Genomic DNA, 15,462 nt, shown 5'->3' on the forward strand with positions numbered 1-15,462 from the left:
GTCTTTGCCTGTACTGATTTTGATTACTAGGCATTACAGTTTTAATTTTATCTCTTAGTAGGCAGTGGTGCACAGAGTGACTTCAGGCATTTTTTTTGCCCAGCTAACAAGTAGCTCAAATGATTCGTATTGTCCTGTATTTACTTGTATGGCATTCCCCTGTAAGCACAGGTACACTCACTAGTCAGGCAATTCATAATCTCTCACTGCTGTGCTTCCAAGGGACAATCACCTGAAAAGTGAGTTGCGTGCAGATGACTGCAATACAAGGGTCTTGGGTTATTTTGAGAATATTATCTCGTTCCCACAGAGCTCGAGGAATTTTCATGTTTGTTTCCAAACTCCTTTATCCATGCTTTGAAGAAAGCTCTCGAAATATAAGCCCGTGCCCTTTGTAATGTAGGAACACATTATTCTGATATTACTGAAAGAGAAAATATACAAGAGTAATGTTTAACGAGACCAGCATACATGAGACAATCAATGTTCAAATCTGATAACCATGGCCTTGAGAAGCAATTATGGTGTCTCGGTGCTGAGTAAGTTATGATCCTTGATTGTGGTTGATCAGAGTCTTTAAAAAGCCAATACCAAGAAGAGTTTTATATATATTTTTTATATAATTAAAATACAAAGTATTTCTACCTTGCACTGGTAAAAACTATGCGTTTATGTCAAAATACAGTTTATATAACAGCTGCTATATTGCCTGTGAGTGCCATGGGCCTTCACCGTGAAACTGAAAGAAATAAAAGTCGTTGCTGGGCCAATGTTACCGGATGCAATGAATTTATAGTATAGTATACAAATATATGAAAACAAAAACTTCAGAAGGAACTAAATGACAAAAAACTATAAAAGCTGGCTTACAATATTATATAGTAGCTAAATAAATTATTTGATGAAAGTATACATTTAAGCAATTACTCATAGCTTACTTTTATGTAAGTGCTGTCTAGTCACACTTTGGAATTTTAACTGCCTGGTGTCACTTTAGATTAAAACAAAACCTGTATGAGTGGTAGGTAGAATTTCTTATGGATTCTTAATGAACATAATTAGTAGCTGGCAAGAAATAGACTTTATTATTTCATGTTGGGGTATAACAGATTACCAGGTCTACAGAAAATAATAAAATGTACAGTATCAAACTACAAGTACTCATTGATAATCATCAATCCAGGGACCCCAGTGCAGAATTTTAGTTTGGTCTCTCTTTTTTATGAAATCGCTAAATATTTACATTATTTAGATCTTACAGGGCCTGGGTCCCAGTGCTGGGCTACTGCTGCACTAAAGTTGGCCACATAAAGATCCGCTCTTTGGAGAGGCCACCAAACAATCTTTCCCTGATAAAGATTTGAGGGACATCGGGCTGATCTGATCATCCGGTTCGAGGTCCAAACGATTGGATCACAATAATGGGGATGCAGACCATTATTACGAGGACCATATCAATGATCCAATGCATTCCTTGCCCCTACAGAATTTTTTAAACCTATCCGATTTACACTGACCAATAAGCTGTCAAGCTGTCTGGTAGCTTTTATCAGCCTGTATATGGCCACCTTATGGCTGGGGCCAGCCAAGAGTCTCTGTTAAATCCCTACGCCATTAACAATGGCAAATGTTGCCGGGAAAACACTGCACAAATCAATACTCAGGTCTTTCTAGGAACACTGTTCCTTGGCCTATGGCTTTACTCTTTATCAAACAGACAAATGCTAGAAGTAGTGCAGTACTTCAAAAGGCACATCATTTCTCTGGGTCTGCTGAAGACTTGCAATGATATGGCAGGGGCTCACAACTTCTGCTGACCTCTAGCAAAGTGACAATTTTGGAATGATTGTAGGTTAAGGCAATCATATATGCTTTGTTCCTTGTGATATGCACTGGAAAGGCAATGTTACACTGCTGTCTTTAAAATTATTGTCCAGTAGAGCAAATAAACATCATTGTTTTGCAGGTTTCAAGTAACCTCCCATCTTTCTGTCACTACATGAATACCCCTTTATCTGCCCTGAAGCACATCTTGGCAATGGAACATGGGGTGTTTTGTCCCTGATCTATGTTGCCTTTCAAGTGGGTGCGAAAATGCCAGAAAATACCTTTGCGCTGTAGAACATTAGAATCACTATTTCTCCATCTGTGACCAAACTGGAGTCACACAAGAATTACTAGTCTTGTGCACATAAAGCACATGTCGGTACCTGTGTGCTGATTTTTATCATGATCAGGTAAATAAAAGTGGTTTAGCTCTAAGAGAAACAAACCATTTTAATATAAACTCCTACAGATAGCAATAGATTAAGCCACTCAATATATGTGTTATTGATGGATATATGGATGGCTGCACATTACTGATGGATGATTAATACTGCCACAAGTAGATAACTGTTTAGTTGCAGCAAATGTATACTGTGACCCAACCTCACATTTCTGTTGTGAATGCAATTCAAAATGCAAATGTTTTAGCTAAATGTGAATGCATAAACAACTTCAACTACAGCCAGGTCAATAAGAATTTTTACATTTGATATTTTTACTGTTAATTCATTACATCTACTTTTAAGTACAGTTCAGATGCATTCTCACACAACGAGGCAACTAAAAGCTGTTTGGAAAGATTAGGGTGAAGATATTTATTATTGACACCTATGACTAAGCGCCGGAAGGTGCGAAACGCGTAAGGTGGGCCTGGTGGGGTGAGTTTGTATCCGAATTTTTAATGCTAATTTAAATAAAGAAATCTTTTTTTACTGAGAAAAGCCTTGGGACAATTATCTTTGGATAAAGGAATTTTTGAGTGCGATTGCCTTAGAACTGGGGCGAGTCCCTGGGGCTTAATTAGATAGAGATCAGATGTGGACTCCCAACTGATGCATAACGAAGATATTTATTGCACAAAGCAGGGGCAGAAGAACAAATGGGGGTCATTAGCTAACGATTTGGGGCAAAGTTAAATGGATCCACTGCATTTTTTTTTTTTTTACATGCTGGAAATTCATCTTCAAATATCTGACATTTTTAGAGAATCTCTGCAGAATTAATTATTCTTTAACTGATTTCTAAATTGTATTATATTTTCTTATTATTAGTAACTACTTTCTTATTAGTAACAATTTCCATTTTGCTTAAAATATGTATTATTTATATAAAAAGCGGCAACATTTTACACAGCTGTTTCTAAAATAGGCAGGGCATATAAGACAAGCAATGCAACAAACTGAAACAAGTGATTAGTGAAGCCTGCCCTGAGAGCTGACAATGAATCTAATGTTTTTCATCGCAGAAGAACCTTGTGATTATGTCATGTTCTCTACAATATCTTGGGTTTATCTGTCACATACGAACATGAGATAACCAGTGTGTGGGAACATAGCTCTCACTGTCCCCAAACGGGTGGAGAAAGTGTCTTGCTATCTACAGCTCTATAAGGGATTTCTCTATCATCTTATCTCTGTTTACTGGGTTTGTTATCTTTTATGTAAATTGTTCCACCCACCCTGTGCCATACAATGACCTCTACATGCATATAAGGAAGCACTCAAGAAGAAACAGCTGTAAATCAATACATTTTATGAGAAGAAAAGTTAAATATAAAATGGTAATGAAAAAGGGGTAGAGCAAGTGAGAACAAAAGGAAGGGGGAGGAGGACAGCAGCTTAAAAAGACTGTGCTTGTTTAGTACCAAGATAAACCTGATCTGAGGCTTTTGCATTCTATAGCAGTGCAGGTAGAGCAGGCATATCACCTTGCTGGGAATCTACCAGCCCTCACGTTTGCTGTCACTAGTGAACGTAACCTATCAGAGACAAGGGCTCGGCTGAAGAGGAAGAGATAGAATTTCCACCTGTGTAGTTGTCAGAATAAACAAGTCGTACTGAAAAGCTGGAAGGAATGCAAGGAGGCTCCTAAAGGTTACACGGCCTCTCTTTTTTTTTTTCGGGAACTTACTCTGTTCTTCCTGGCTTCACCCTACCCAGAGAATTCCGCTCCTGGCAAGACCCAGCTACAGGTGAGACAGGTAAGGACACGCTTCATTTTGCTTGAGGTTTTCACAGTGCCAACAGTGCAACCTCTAATACTGCCTGTACGAAAAAATTATTCTTACCCTTAGGTAATGGGAGTGTTAATAAGGCACTGAGCAGTGTCAATGTTGAAATGTTAAACATTGATCAAACCATGCCTTTGATTTGTCACAGTGTAGGGTGCTGAGGCCTGGAAAATGCAAAAGTCATACAAATGGCTTTTTTTTTAAGAATACTATGATAACATGATAGATAAATATAAGGTTTTTAATCTGTCCTGAAAAGCAATGTGTAGCAAAATAAAAACTGGAGTAATGCTGAAAATATCCATTTATTTAAGCCTTGAAAAGTTACTGTATTTTTTTGCAAAGGTATTTCCTTCTTTCTACCTTTCTGTATAACAAAGCATGGGAAACATGGGAGTACACTACATTAAATAGGAACCTGCGGTTGTTTCCAGGAAATGTTGGGCCTTATTTACTAATGGTGGGAAAGAACCAAACAGCAAAAATTGCTACAATCTGCTAGGTATTACAAGTCAATTTCCCCCTGAAATCCTGCTTTATCACACAGTGCCAAATAATATTCTAGCATATAGGAGCAAAAAATTCAGTGAAGCGCACACAATACTTGCACTTATTCGTAGATATCACACAAGCTACATCTGCATCATAAGGACTGCCATGTGGGGGGGGGCAATTTCTTTACATGCCTAGCATTTTCACACAATTGTGTCGCACATGTAAGATTCTGCATCTGCCACTGAATAAGCTAATAGAAAATGAGACCATTTGACTAGTGATAATATGGCTTCACTTCTACAGATGGCTACATAGGTCCTATCAGCATTATTACACAGAGGTGTTGGGGTATATGTATAAAAGCGCCTGATTAAGTGGAGCTTCATTATGACCCAAAACCATATATATGACTGTTATACCCACAAATGATTGCTACTCTAGAACCTACCGAAGAAACTCAAAAACTGTCTTTCAGCATAGAAAACAGATCTGACCATCAGGGCCATGAGGTATAGAGGAGATGGAGCTTGAGAAGGGAAGGCACTACTATTACTACTACTTCTACTAACTGCACAGCCATGTCTTGAGTTCCTACTGGTTGCCACTCTGCTTAGTAGACAGGATTGGTGCCTTCTTATTTAACCTGTGGAAGTAAAAAAATAATAATCAAACTTATTACAAATAATAAAAACATTACCAAATTAGATTTTAGCTTGTACTAACGAAATGGGCACACTATTTTTTGTTCCTTTTACATGTTAGACCAGTAAAGACGCTGACCAGCACAAATTGTTTGTGGGGGGGGGCTGTGGGTGTGACCTAGTGACTTATACCACAGACTTATACAATGTGCATAGGCCCCTTCTGCTGCGGCTGTATTCTCACTGCACATGTGCATCCAGGCACTCATCACTGACACTGTGCATGCGCACATCTGCTTAACATGGGCAAAATTAAAAACTCAGGGGAATGGCAAATAGTGACCCATGTAAACCTAAGGAACATCTTTAGACCAGAACAGCTACTGAAACTCAACATGTACAATACACATAAATTCTAGTTGCAGCTTCACACTTCCTGGTGCCAGAAAATACAGCAACTAAAACTTTAAAATGCTGTTAACATACTACGCATGAATGCTAAACCCGGGCAAACACTACACGACCTGGCAGCCAATTAACTGAATATCCTTCTGTCTTGGCTTGTAAAGAGCCCGACTTCTCCAATCCATCAGTCTTACAGCCCTTTATCACAATATTTATATGTATTATGAAGCATAAAACTACACTGTACACAAATATATGAAGGTTTTTGCACATGTGGCAGATTAGGTGGGACACAAATACTGCTGCAATCCCCATCTGTTCACCCCACACTCTGCATCGTGCACACAATAATCTATCCCTACTCCTAATATATCAATCAGACTTTATTTGGCCTCCCACCCCAACTGTGCTGAGCATTTTCATGGTGTGCATTGGAAAATGCATAAATTCAAATGAACTCTTTTTTGTAATCAGTTGTGAATTATAGCAAATTCACGTGTGATTAAATAAGCACAAGATAGATCATTTATTATTTGAGTGATAAGGAAACACAAATACGTGACAAACAGTGACAGAGGTCAGTCAGAGGTATGTGCACAAATACGGAGGAGCGGCTCTGAGTCACGCCAGGTTTATTAGGAACACTTTACCTCAAGTCTCTCACAACCATATATAGGATGTTTGAGGCTCCTCCCACCACAAGCTTTAAGGTATCATCACAGCGCTCATCACAATAAGTAAAAAAATAATAATTAAGCATTACGTTTTGACAATGTCTCTTTGTGGGCCTCACAATAATCTTTGATATATATATATATATATATATATATATATATATATATATATATATAAATAAATATAAAGGGCTTGTAAACATTTTGGCAGCCCCTAGCGAAATAAGCTTTCCATACCCTTTAAAGAATATACATACCGTAGGCTACTGGCGCATGGGGAGATTTGTCACCCGCGTTTGAATCTTCGCTACCACGGGCAACTAATCGCAGCAATTAGCTAAATTGCAAGTGGGAAAACATACGTGGCACCTTGGGGCTTGTTGGGGGGAAAGCATTTCAGGTAGATTTGTAGCCCACAGTAGAAAAGGCAACAAATCTCCCGTGTGCCATAAGCCTAACACCTGCCCACTCACTCCCTTTTCCTATGAAAAGCCACAGGAATGAGTAAGCATTGCTAGAAAGAATGTGCAGCTCATTGTTTCCTGAGAAAAGTTACCCCAAAGCCATCCCAGCCCAGCGGCGATGAAATGAAACCAGTACTCTAGCCAAGTAAAGGATCACACTGCCTCATTGATCAATGCAGCCGGCTCTTTGCTACTAGGACATTAATCAGAGTTTTGGCTGGGGTAAGTACCACTAGGTTGGGGGTGGTTAGGGGGTCATAGTGCCATACTTCTCAAACTTATCTTGTAGCACCTTGAGTTGAGCACATTCAGAATACTGTACATCTTCCTAGCAGTGCAGTACAGTACAGAGTAAGCATCAATCCCAAAGTGCTGCAAAGAATGCCATGGGTCACAAGAAAATGGGGCTAAGTGAAAGGTTAGCAACTTAGGTCACGAAGGGATGTCAAACCAATTGACCCCCACCATTTTTTAAAACTTTCGTTTATGCAGTTAAAGTGGACCTGTCACCCAGACACAAAAAGCTGTATAATAAAAGCCCTTTTCAAATAAAGCATGAAATCCAATTTTTATTTTTTATTAAAGCATTCATAGCTGCTCATTTAAAAATCTCAGCTGTCAATCAAATATTGTCTGCCCCTCCTCTTTACCTTAGATGTAACTGCTCTCCACACATCCCCCCATTATAGTAAAAAAAAAAGAATTTTTCGAGTTTTTGGCATACGGACTTTAATACATAAACCAAGTCAAAAGTAACTCATTTGGTACAACATTCAAAATATGTAGAAGAGGAAAGTTCTGTGATCACAATAAGTTGTGCCCTTTTGCTTTAATGTCTGAAGCCAATAAACCAAATACATGTAATTACAATTACTATTTATTATAATTAATGAACAGCTAATGCGAAAATAACATTTTACCCATTGTGATGTATTACCAGTGAGATTGGCTGGACAACAATCTAAAAACCTACTCTGTACATTCACCAGTTAAATTTCCCTGTCCCCTCTTCTGTGCCAACAATACTTCATATTCAACAGCATGGGAAGTAGTCTGTAGCAAACAGTGTTTACAGTCGCCATCATCATGTATACTAAAGGTGGCAAGGTGTTTCATTGGTGCCTTAAGTACCAGTGACCGGAATACCCTGAGCACAATGCCAGTTATCTACAGATCACTAAATAAAGCTGGCTATAGATGTACAGATTTCATCCTCATATCATACGAACGAACTTTCAACCTGCAACTAACCATTCAGATTAAATACAGTAGTAAAAGAACAAATCAGATGATGTTCTGGCCATGTCAGCAATCATACAAAAGTTATATCCAACAAATGGTAGTGACAGTCACCCAGGTCAGATAGGTAATACATGCAGAGAAGATGATGCCCTGTTTAACAAACATATACAGAAAATGAACACCACCCAGCACAGCCACTGGGCCCCTCAGCAACCAATGGATCAGCTCTAGTTATCATTGGGTGCCTGTCTGCATGTGGTCTGCATCCAGGCACATACTACATACCCCTGTGCAGGCACTCTCAGCAGGGTTGCCAGGTTGGCGGTTTTCCAGCCAAATCCGGCTACTAATTTAAAGCCCCGGCGGGGTTTGAAAGTACAAACTAGCCAAGGTACGGATTTGGGCTACTTTTTGGGCATTTGCCTGGTTTGTTCTTTAGAAACCAGCCAAAGTTTTTTCTTGCCCTAATATGCCAAGCCTGCATCTCCCAATGCATGTTGGCTAATGTACTTTTTGTTTAACGATTTGCCAACTGCTAAGTTGAATCTAAAACTACAATACCCATCATGCAATGGGACTGAATTGTCTAGAAGTAGGGAGTTACCAGATTTTGGACTCTGTACAGTCTCCCATCCCTCTTAAGCATTCTCAAATTTTCCTAGAACTTTACTCAATTTCAGTCAATTCTGGGGCAGAAAAATCTGCTGGTCACCAAAATGTCTAGAGTTTGACCTTTTTTTTTTACCAATATTTATTGAAATTGTATATGTATTAGGGACCCCTATACCACCAGGGCCCCTTCTGTAGTTACGGCCCTGGTGACTGGTGCTGGCTAATCTGTCCCATTTTGCTTCATGAGAATATCTGAAAAAGGCATATTTTCACATGTATTCATTTATTTTTTAGACCTTTTTTCACTGCGCATATTGTGCTATTTATTAGGCTACTTTTGAAGTGCCTCTTGGCTAATTTTGGTCTGGTTTTGTAGCAGACTTTGGCTGGTTTTGAAAATTAGACCTGCCTACCATGACTCCCAGGCTCTTTAGAACATGCACAGTTATGGCCATAGACGTTACAAGGAAAAAATCTTACCAAGAAAGATTGTTGATTTTAATTCACACGTGTACAGCTGAATTGTTAAATATACAGGTAGAATAGAATTCTACATTTATCTGACAATTCAGTACTAACAATGGCCAATGTTGTGCCTGATCAAAATTGTTCCGGGCCAGACAACTGACGAGCTGTATAGATATCAGTGGTAATCTGGCACAAAAACTGGACTTCACTCCAAAAATAGATGCAAATAAAAAAGTTTTATTATACAAAAAGGAACATCTTAGTGGGTGGCCTTACGTGTTTCGTGCCTTCTGGGCACTTAGTCATAGGCTAAGGATACTCTGTACAACCAGTGATATTTAAATGAAAAACACCAATCAGAGAAGTGTTCTGGATAACCAATCCGAATGCTTTTAGCATAAGTGATTGTCTTATCCAAAAGAAGTAAATACAAATAGAATTTACAAGTAAAAATGAATAAAATGACATAGTTACAGAACAAACATATGTATTTATACCATAAGAAAATGCTTTTTGCAGTAAGATAGTTTTTTTTATATATAGTACATTACACAGTGTTATAGCCAAGGTGACAATTGCAGATCACATTATTTGGACAGAAAAAATTTATTAAAGTCTAAAGTTATTGTTTAGAAATTAGAAATATATATATATATTAGAAACTAGAAACATTTTTTTGGGACAGATTTCCTCAAATGCAGAAGAGAATTTTAAACAAAGGAGGATACAGTATAATCTGCATTCATTCCTGTGGGTTGTCTTGTTTCTAAATAGAAAATCCATTTTGCTTCCTGTTTTAGAAGTCTATCTATGGCGTTTCCACCTCTAATATGTAGTGAAATTTGTTCTATCCCAATCACTGAGAAATAACTCAGGGACCTATTTGCACAGCTAGAACTGACGAGCCGACCAATATCCAAGTCTTCTGACTAGGGATGGGCGAATTATATCGCCGCAGAATTGATGCCCATAGACTTGTATGGCTGCGTGCGTCAAAAAGAAAAAGACGTGCGACAAAAAAAAAATGTTGCCGTCCATAGACTTTAATGGGCGTCGGCGACAATTCGCCGCCAGTGAACTTTTAGTGAAACGAAACGGGTCAAATTCGCCCATCCCTACTTCTGACAATATCAGTCTGTTGGTGTAGGGTCGCCACCTTGCCGGTATTTTACCTGCCTGGCCAGTAAAAATGATGGTTGATCCCAATGTTATTAATAGGGAAAAAAAGAGAAATATATAGGAAGGCCGGTATTTTTTTCCAGAAAAGGTGGCAGCCCTACTCGTCTCCCACCATACACTCACCGAATATTTTACGGAAATTAGTTTGATACAATGTTATCGGTGCGTCTATACATACCTCCCAACTGTCCTGTCTTGAGCGGGACAGTCCCTCTTTTGACCAGAGCCGGGCCAACCCGGCCAGGCACCCTAGGCAACCTGGCTGACCACGGCGCCGGCTCAGTGCTCGCTCAACTGCCCATGTGCAAAAGCACGCACTCCAGCACGCATGCGCGAAACTGCGCTACAATGCTCATTCACGCAATAGTTACCAGCGGCAGTTGGCGAGAGACAGGACCAGACATGGGATAGGCGACAGAGCAGGTACATGCCTGACGCCCCCCCCCCCCGAGCTTTGCGCCCTAGGCACATGCCTACTCTGCTTACCCCTAGTACCGGCCCTGCTTTTGACAGCTTAACCCGCAGTCCGTCATTTGTACTGTACTCTGCGCTGAACAGCCAAAAAAGATACAATGTTTCTAACGTAATTGGCTATTGGCAGAGAGCCCAGAATACATACTTAAGATACATATGTAACCGTTTTAGATAAGATAAGACCTTAGACCCACAGCTTAAAGGGCATTTCACCTTGATTAGTAAAACTGTAATAAAACATAAAAACTACAGAAATGTGTTCAAACTTTCATAACCTGCCAAATGTTGTGAAATGGGCATGGTAATTATGAGGTGTGGTCGGGAAAAGGGGCGTGGTCACAAAGATTTGTTTCCAAAATGTTAGGAGGTCCATATGGTCTATGGCCAGTGGTTCATACACAAGTATAGTATGCATGCAACGCCACTACTCATGCAAGCAACAAGGCAGCTTTTATGTGCACCTAAAAAACGAACCTATATCCTAATTTTTACGTCAGGGCTGCAAACATGAGGCACTGAAAAGCATCAACCACGTTCTAACATTGTATTTAACATGCCACTTACCCCGGCTGACCCCCAGCAAGCAATCGTGTCCCCACACGCGATAACTACAGAGCGACACAGTGACAATATCACCATTCGCTCACTAGAGAGCACACACAGGGTTACACGCGGCCCCTCCCCTCCTTTGTCAAACTAGGGCCAGAGAAACTTGGTGACAGGGAAACCAGCTGGTGACAAGAGTCAGACACAGTGACAGCATCAACAGCAGAGCGGCCGTGTACTCTGCCCTCCTGTAACCGCCGGACAAACAACTCACCCGCTATTGCACTGTCCCCCCAGCCAGTCTCCCTCACACGATGCATTATGCAAGGTAAGAAGGTGCCGGAGCTTCCATGGCTGATTATTAGCCCTCGCGCTCTTGTAGCTCGTGTCTGATTGGTTAGAGTCTAATCACTCCATACATTAACCACTTTCCGTGACAATGCTCTGACTGAATGTGAAGAGACATAGGGGCGCCCTATAGCTGACACCTATCTTGTACTTATAATATGATGAGAATAGAACAATGACATTATCACCATGATTTTAAAATCAAATAACCATAGCCAAAAAGAGTTTTCCTTGGTATTTCATTTTTTTTTTTATTTGGGTTGTATATTTTTTTATTTGTTTATCATTTCTGTAACTCAGCCTAGAGATATTATCTATTGACCTATTGTCATCATCTCAGAGCTGTAGTCCAACAGCAATCACTGAACTAAGCAGCAACAACATTTGTCTAAATATCACTGTTGATACATATTTTGTCAGTAATCATTTTGTTAGGTTCATATGGTAAAGCATTAAAAAAGTGTTGTTTTTAAAAAAAAAAAAAAAAGAAATCACCCTGTTAAAATCATTGTCTCCTTGTCAACACCCTGTTAAATCATGAATATGCTAGTAACCCGTGCGTCCGAAAGAGTACTGCTGTAAACACTCGATTTGGACGGTTTATTTACTTTTTTTCCTTTCTCTCTCTGAAAGGTGAAACTTAATCTTGACAGCCAATCCATATTCTATGAACATACAGCAGTCGAAAGAAGGAAGCACAAGAGATCGGGATGTTGTGACGCTAAATTTCTGTAATCTTCCTGTCCGTGGGATGTGCCTTCCTGTCCCTGTCTAAAGGAGCTATGACTTTATGTCAGTGTTTTTCAGTTAAGTTGGATCACCATCACCAATAGGTTTTGCTTCCAGTATTGTTTTATTTCATCCTTTTAACTACGTTCCTGAAATGTGTGCTTATCAGGCTGTAGAAGGGAATAACTTTATGGAATTATATACATGGGTTTTTCTGCAACACCAAACATGGCTCTAATGACCAGCTTTTGCACAAATCTTGGGGCTCTGGATTTTCTCCTATTGGAAGTTTGAAGTCTCTGCCATTACAGATGGAGACGGCACCACCGAGGACTCCCCCCGATCCAAGAAGGATGCAGAATGATATCCTAGAGGAACACACAGAGCTCTGGTGGTTCAGACAGCCTGTCAAATCAGTACTGTGCTACACCCTGGCTGTACTTCTTATTTTAGCATGTGGTGTTGGTGGTATTGTACTCCTATCCACCACAACCAGTCGCTCTGGAGAATGGAGGATGGCCATAGGGGCCACATTATGCATTTTAGCCCTGCTAGTCTTACTCAAGCAACTACTGAGCTCTGCTGTGCAGGATATGCATTGTGTTCAAAGACGTGACCACATTGACATGCTGAAAAGTGGTGGCTTATCAGACACTGTGGTTTTTGTATGCAGTGCAATTATTATCCTTGCATGCGGTGTAGCTCTTCTTGTATTGTCTTTCTCTGGAGAAACACCCGGGTCCTCTACAGTACTGATCACCATGCACACTGTAGGAGTGGCACTTATAACTGTTGGGGTTGTTATGCTTTTTGCAATTTTGATATACGTGATAGTAATAATATGCAAATCTTGTGCCTCCAGTCGCTTTCATCCCAGGAACATAAATGTGTTCTTTATCTCCGGGCAACTGAGTGGAACACACCTACAGAATACAACCTCCAGTATGGCCAACCTTATCTAAACAAAAGTACAGCAAACCAAAACAATAAACTTATCTGAGCTGCACACACTGCATGAGCCAACAAAAGGCAAAGTACATAGAGTCTGTGACTTGTGGCTCCTTGCTTTAGATGTGCATACAATGAACGATACAATATTTTTCTTTATATAAATGATGCAGAATAATAAGAAGGATTTTCATGGTAAACATATTTGTGATGCTAAACCTGCTTACCCTATCACCTTCTTCAAAAAACGATTTTCTATACTAGAAACTGACATGTTCTCCCTGCATATTTTCTAACTAGGAAATTTTCTAACCTATGGTAACAAAATATGAAGCCAGTAAGGTTAATATGAGGTGGGCTAAAAGTCACAATCCACCATTGCTCATCAAGGTCATGTGCTGGAAGGACCTTTTTAGCTGATATCTACCCTGTGTGCACAGTGACAGGTAGATTGCATTTCTGTCACTGGACACATAGATGTGGAGGTAGGGGACATAATCTTCAGTTTTTTCAATGGCAGGAAAAAACAACTATCGTATCTGTAATATTAAAGAAACTCGACATTGACGGCACTTCTGGACAAAATTTAATATAGCAGGTAGCTGGAAAAAACAATGCATTTCGGGATCAAATCCCTTAATCATAGGTTCCTATGAGTAAGGGATTTGATCGCGAAACGCGTTTTGTCCAGCTACCTGCTATATTAAAGTTTGTCCAGAAGTGCCGTCTATATTGAGTTTTGTTATTGGATACAATGGGGACACTGGAGACTGAGCACCTGGCAAAGGGAGGAACGAGCGGTGAGCTTGAGCGGTCTCTCCTTTTTGTTTTTTTTACTTTTAGTATGTGTAATATTAGCCTTACACATTGCTATTCCATCATTTTCATTTCCTTTCTATTTATGCAACTGATATATGAGTGTTTAAAAGGGCAGTTCTGGTATGATGTAGGCAGTGAAATTCTGAGACAATTTGCCATTGGTCTTCATTTTTTATTTTTGTGTCTTTTTTTTATTATTATTGAACTTTTTATTCAACAGCTCTGCGGTTAGAAATTTCAGCAGCTATCTGATGGCTAGGGTCCAATTTACCTTAGCAGCCAGGTAGTGGTCTGAAATGGGAGACTGGAAATAAATAGGAGAGGGCTGAAACATAAGTAATAAAAAAAATCCAATACAATAAAATTGTAGCCTCACAGAGCAATAGAATTTGGCTGCTGGGGACAATAAAGGAAAATTTAAAAGCTGATTAAAAAACTATAAATTATGTTAAGACAAGCTGATATGTTTCTAAGGATTGGACATTCTACAAGATACCAAAATTCAGCTTAAGGGTAAGGACACACGCTGCTATTTCGGGAGATTAGTTGCCCAGCAACAAATCGATTCTTTTTCGGGCGACTAATCTCCCCGAACTGCCTCCCTAATGGCTAGAATCTAAATCGCCGGCAAGATGGCGCTTGGAGAGCTTCGTTTTCCAAAGTCGCCCGAAGTTGCCTAACGAGGAAACTTCGGGCGACTTCGGAAAGCCAAAGTGAACCGATTTACATTCTAGCCGGCAGGAAGGCAGTTCGGGGAGATTAGTCGCCTGAAGAAGAAGCAATTTGTGCATGAGTGACTAATCTCCCGAAATAGCAGCGTGTGCCCTGGCCCTAAAGGTTAACTGCTTATGCCACAGGCTGCAATATTCAGCTGGATGACATCTTTATGCATGATGTAAGCTGTGGTATTCTGAGATATAACTTTCTTCTGGTCTTCGGTTTTTTATGTTTTGTGGTTTTTGAATTATTGCAGAAATTTACTTTTAAATGAAGTCAGGTTGCTAGGGCTTAATTACTCTAGCAATTAGGCAGCAGTTTGGAAGTCTGAGTTGTTGATGAATAGCAAAGGACCTGGAAAAAAAAACAACAAAAATTGAGTTACATCAGCTTTATACTCGTTTGCTCTTGCTGCTATGATGGTGTTCTTGAGCTGACTGGTGGCAACCTTTATTATATCCCCTAAACAGCCTTTCTCTAGTGATATAATCCCCTTACAAGAAAATAAAGTGAGTGTGGTGTAGGGGACTATGGGAACACATTTTAATATTACCGGTATTAGTGTTTTGCCGGGCCATTACTCCAAGCATAGGATTAGCAAGAACATATTCCTCAATCTGCTCAGGGCTTGTATAGAGTGGTAG

The 15,462-nt window shown here is 39.8% G+C and overlaps 1 protein-coding gene across 3 annotated transcripts; it reads left to right on the top strand.

Moving 5' to 3' along the window:
• Window positions 1-3,451: 3,451 nt before the first annotated feature.
• On the top strand, window positions 3,452-14,704 carry tmem125.L (transmembrane protein 125 L homeolog). 3 transcript variants are annotated; one of them, XM_018258294.2, is made up of 2 exons: window positions 3,452-4,018; window positions 12,239-14,704. In XM_018258294.2, the coding sequence occupies exon 2, from the start codon at window positions 12,646-12,648 to the stop codon at window positions 13,294-13,296; it is 651 nt and encodes a 216-aa protein (XP_018113783.1). In that variant the 5' UTR covers window positions 3,452-4,018; window positions 12,239-12,645; the 3' UTR covers window positions 13,297-14,704. The 3 variants fall into 3 exon arrangements, with proteins under 3 accessions (XP_018113783.1, XP_018113782.1, XP_018113784.1); XM_018258293.2 differs by having other exon boundaries at window positions 3,460-4,027; XM_018258295.2 differs by lacking the exon at window positions 3,452-4,018 and adding an exon at window positions 10,986-11,585.
• The last annotated feature ends 758 nt before the right edge of the window (window positions 14,705-15,462 follow it).

This window comes from Xenopus laevis, chromosome 4L, assembly GCF_017654675.1.
Source record: "Xenopus laevis strain J_2021 chromosome 4L, Xenopus_laevis_v10.1, whole genome shotgun sequence".
Classification (NCBI taxonomy): Eukaryota; Metazoa; Chordata; class Amphibia; order Anura; family Pipidae; genus Xenopus; species Xenopus laevis.

Bases quoted from the DNA above. Each gene is read 5' to 3' on its own strand.
- tmem125.L (XM_018258294.2), top strand. From the start codon at position 12,646: ATGGAGACGGCACCACCGAGGACTCCCCCCGATCCAAGAAGGATGCAG.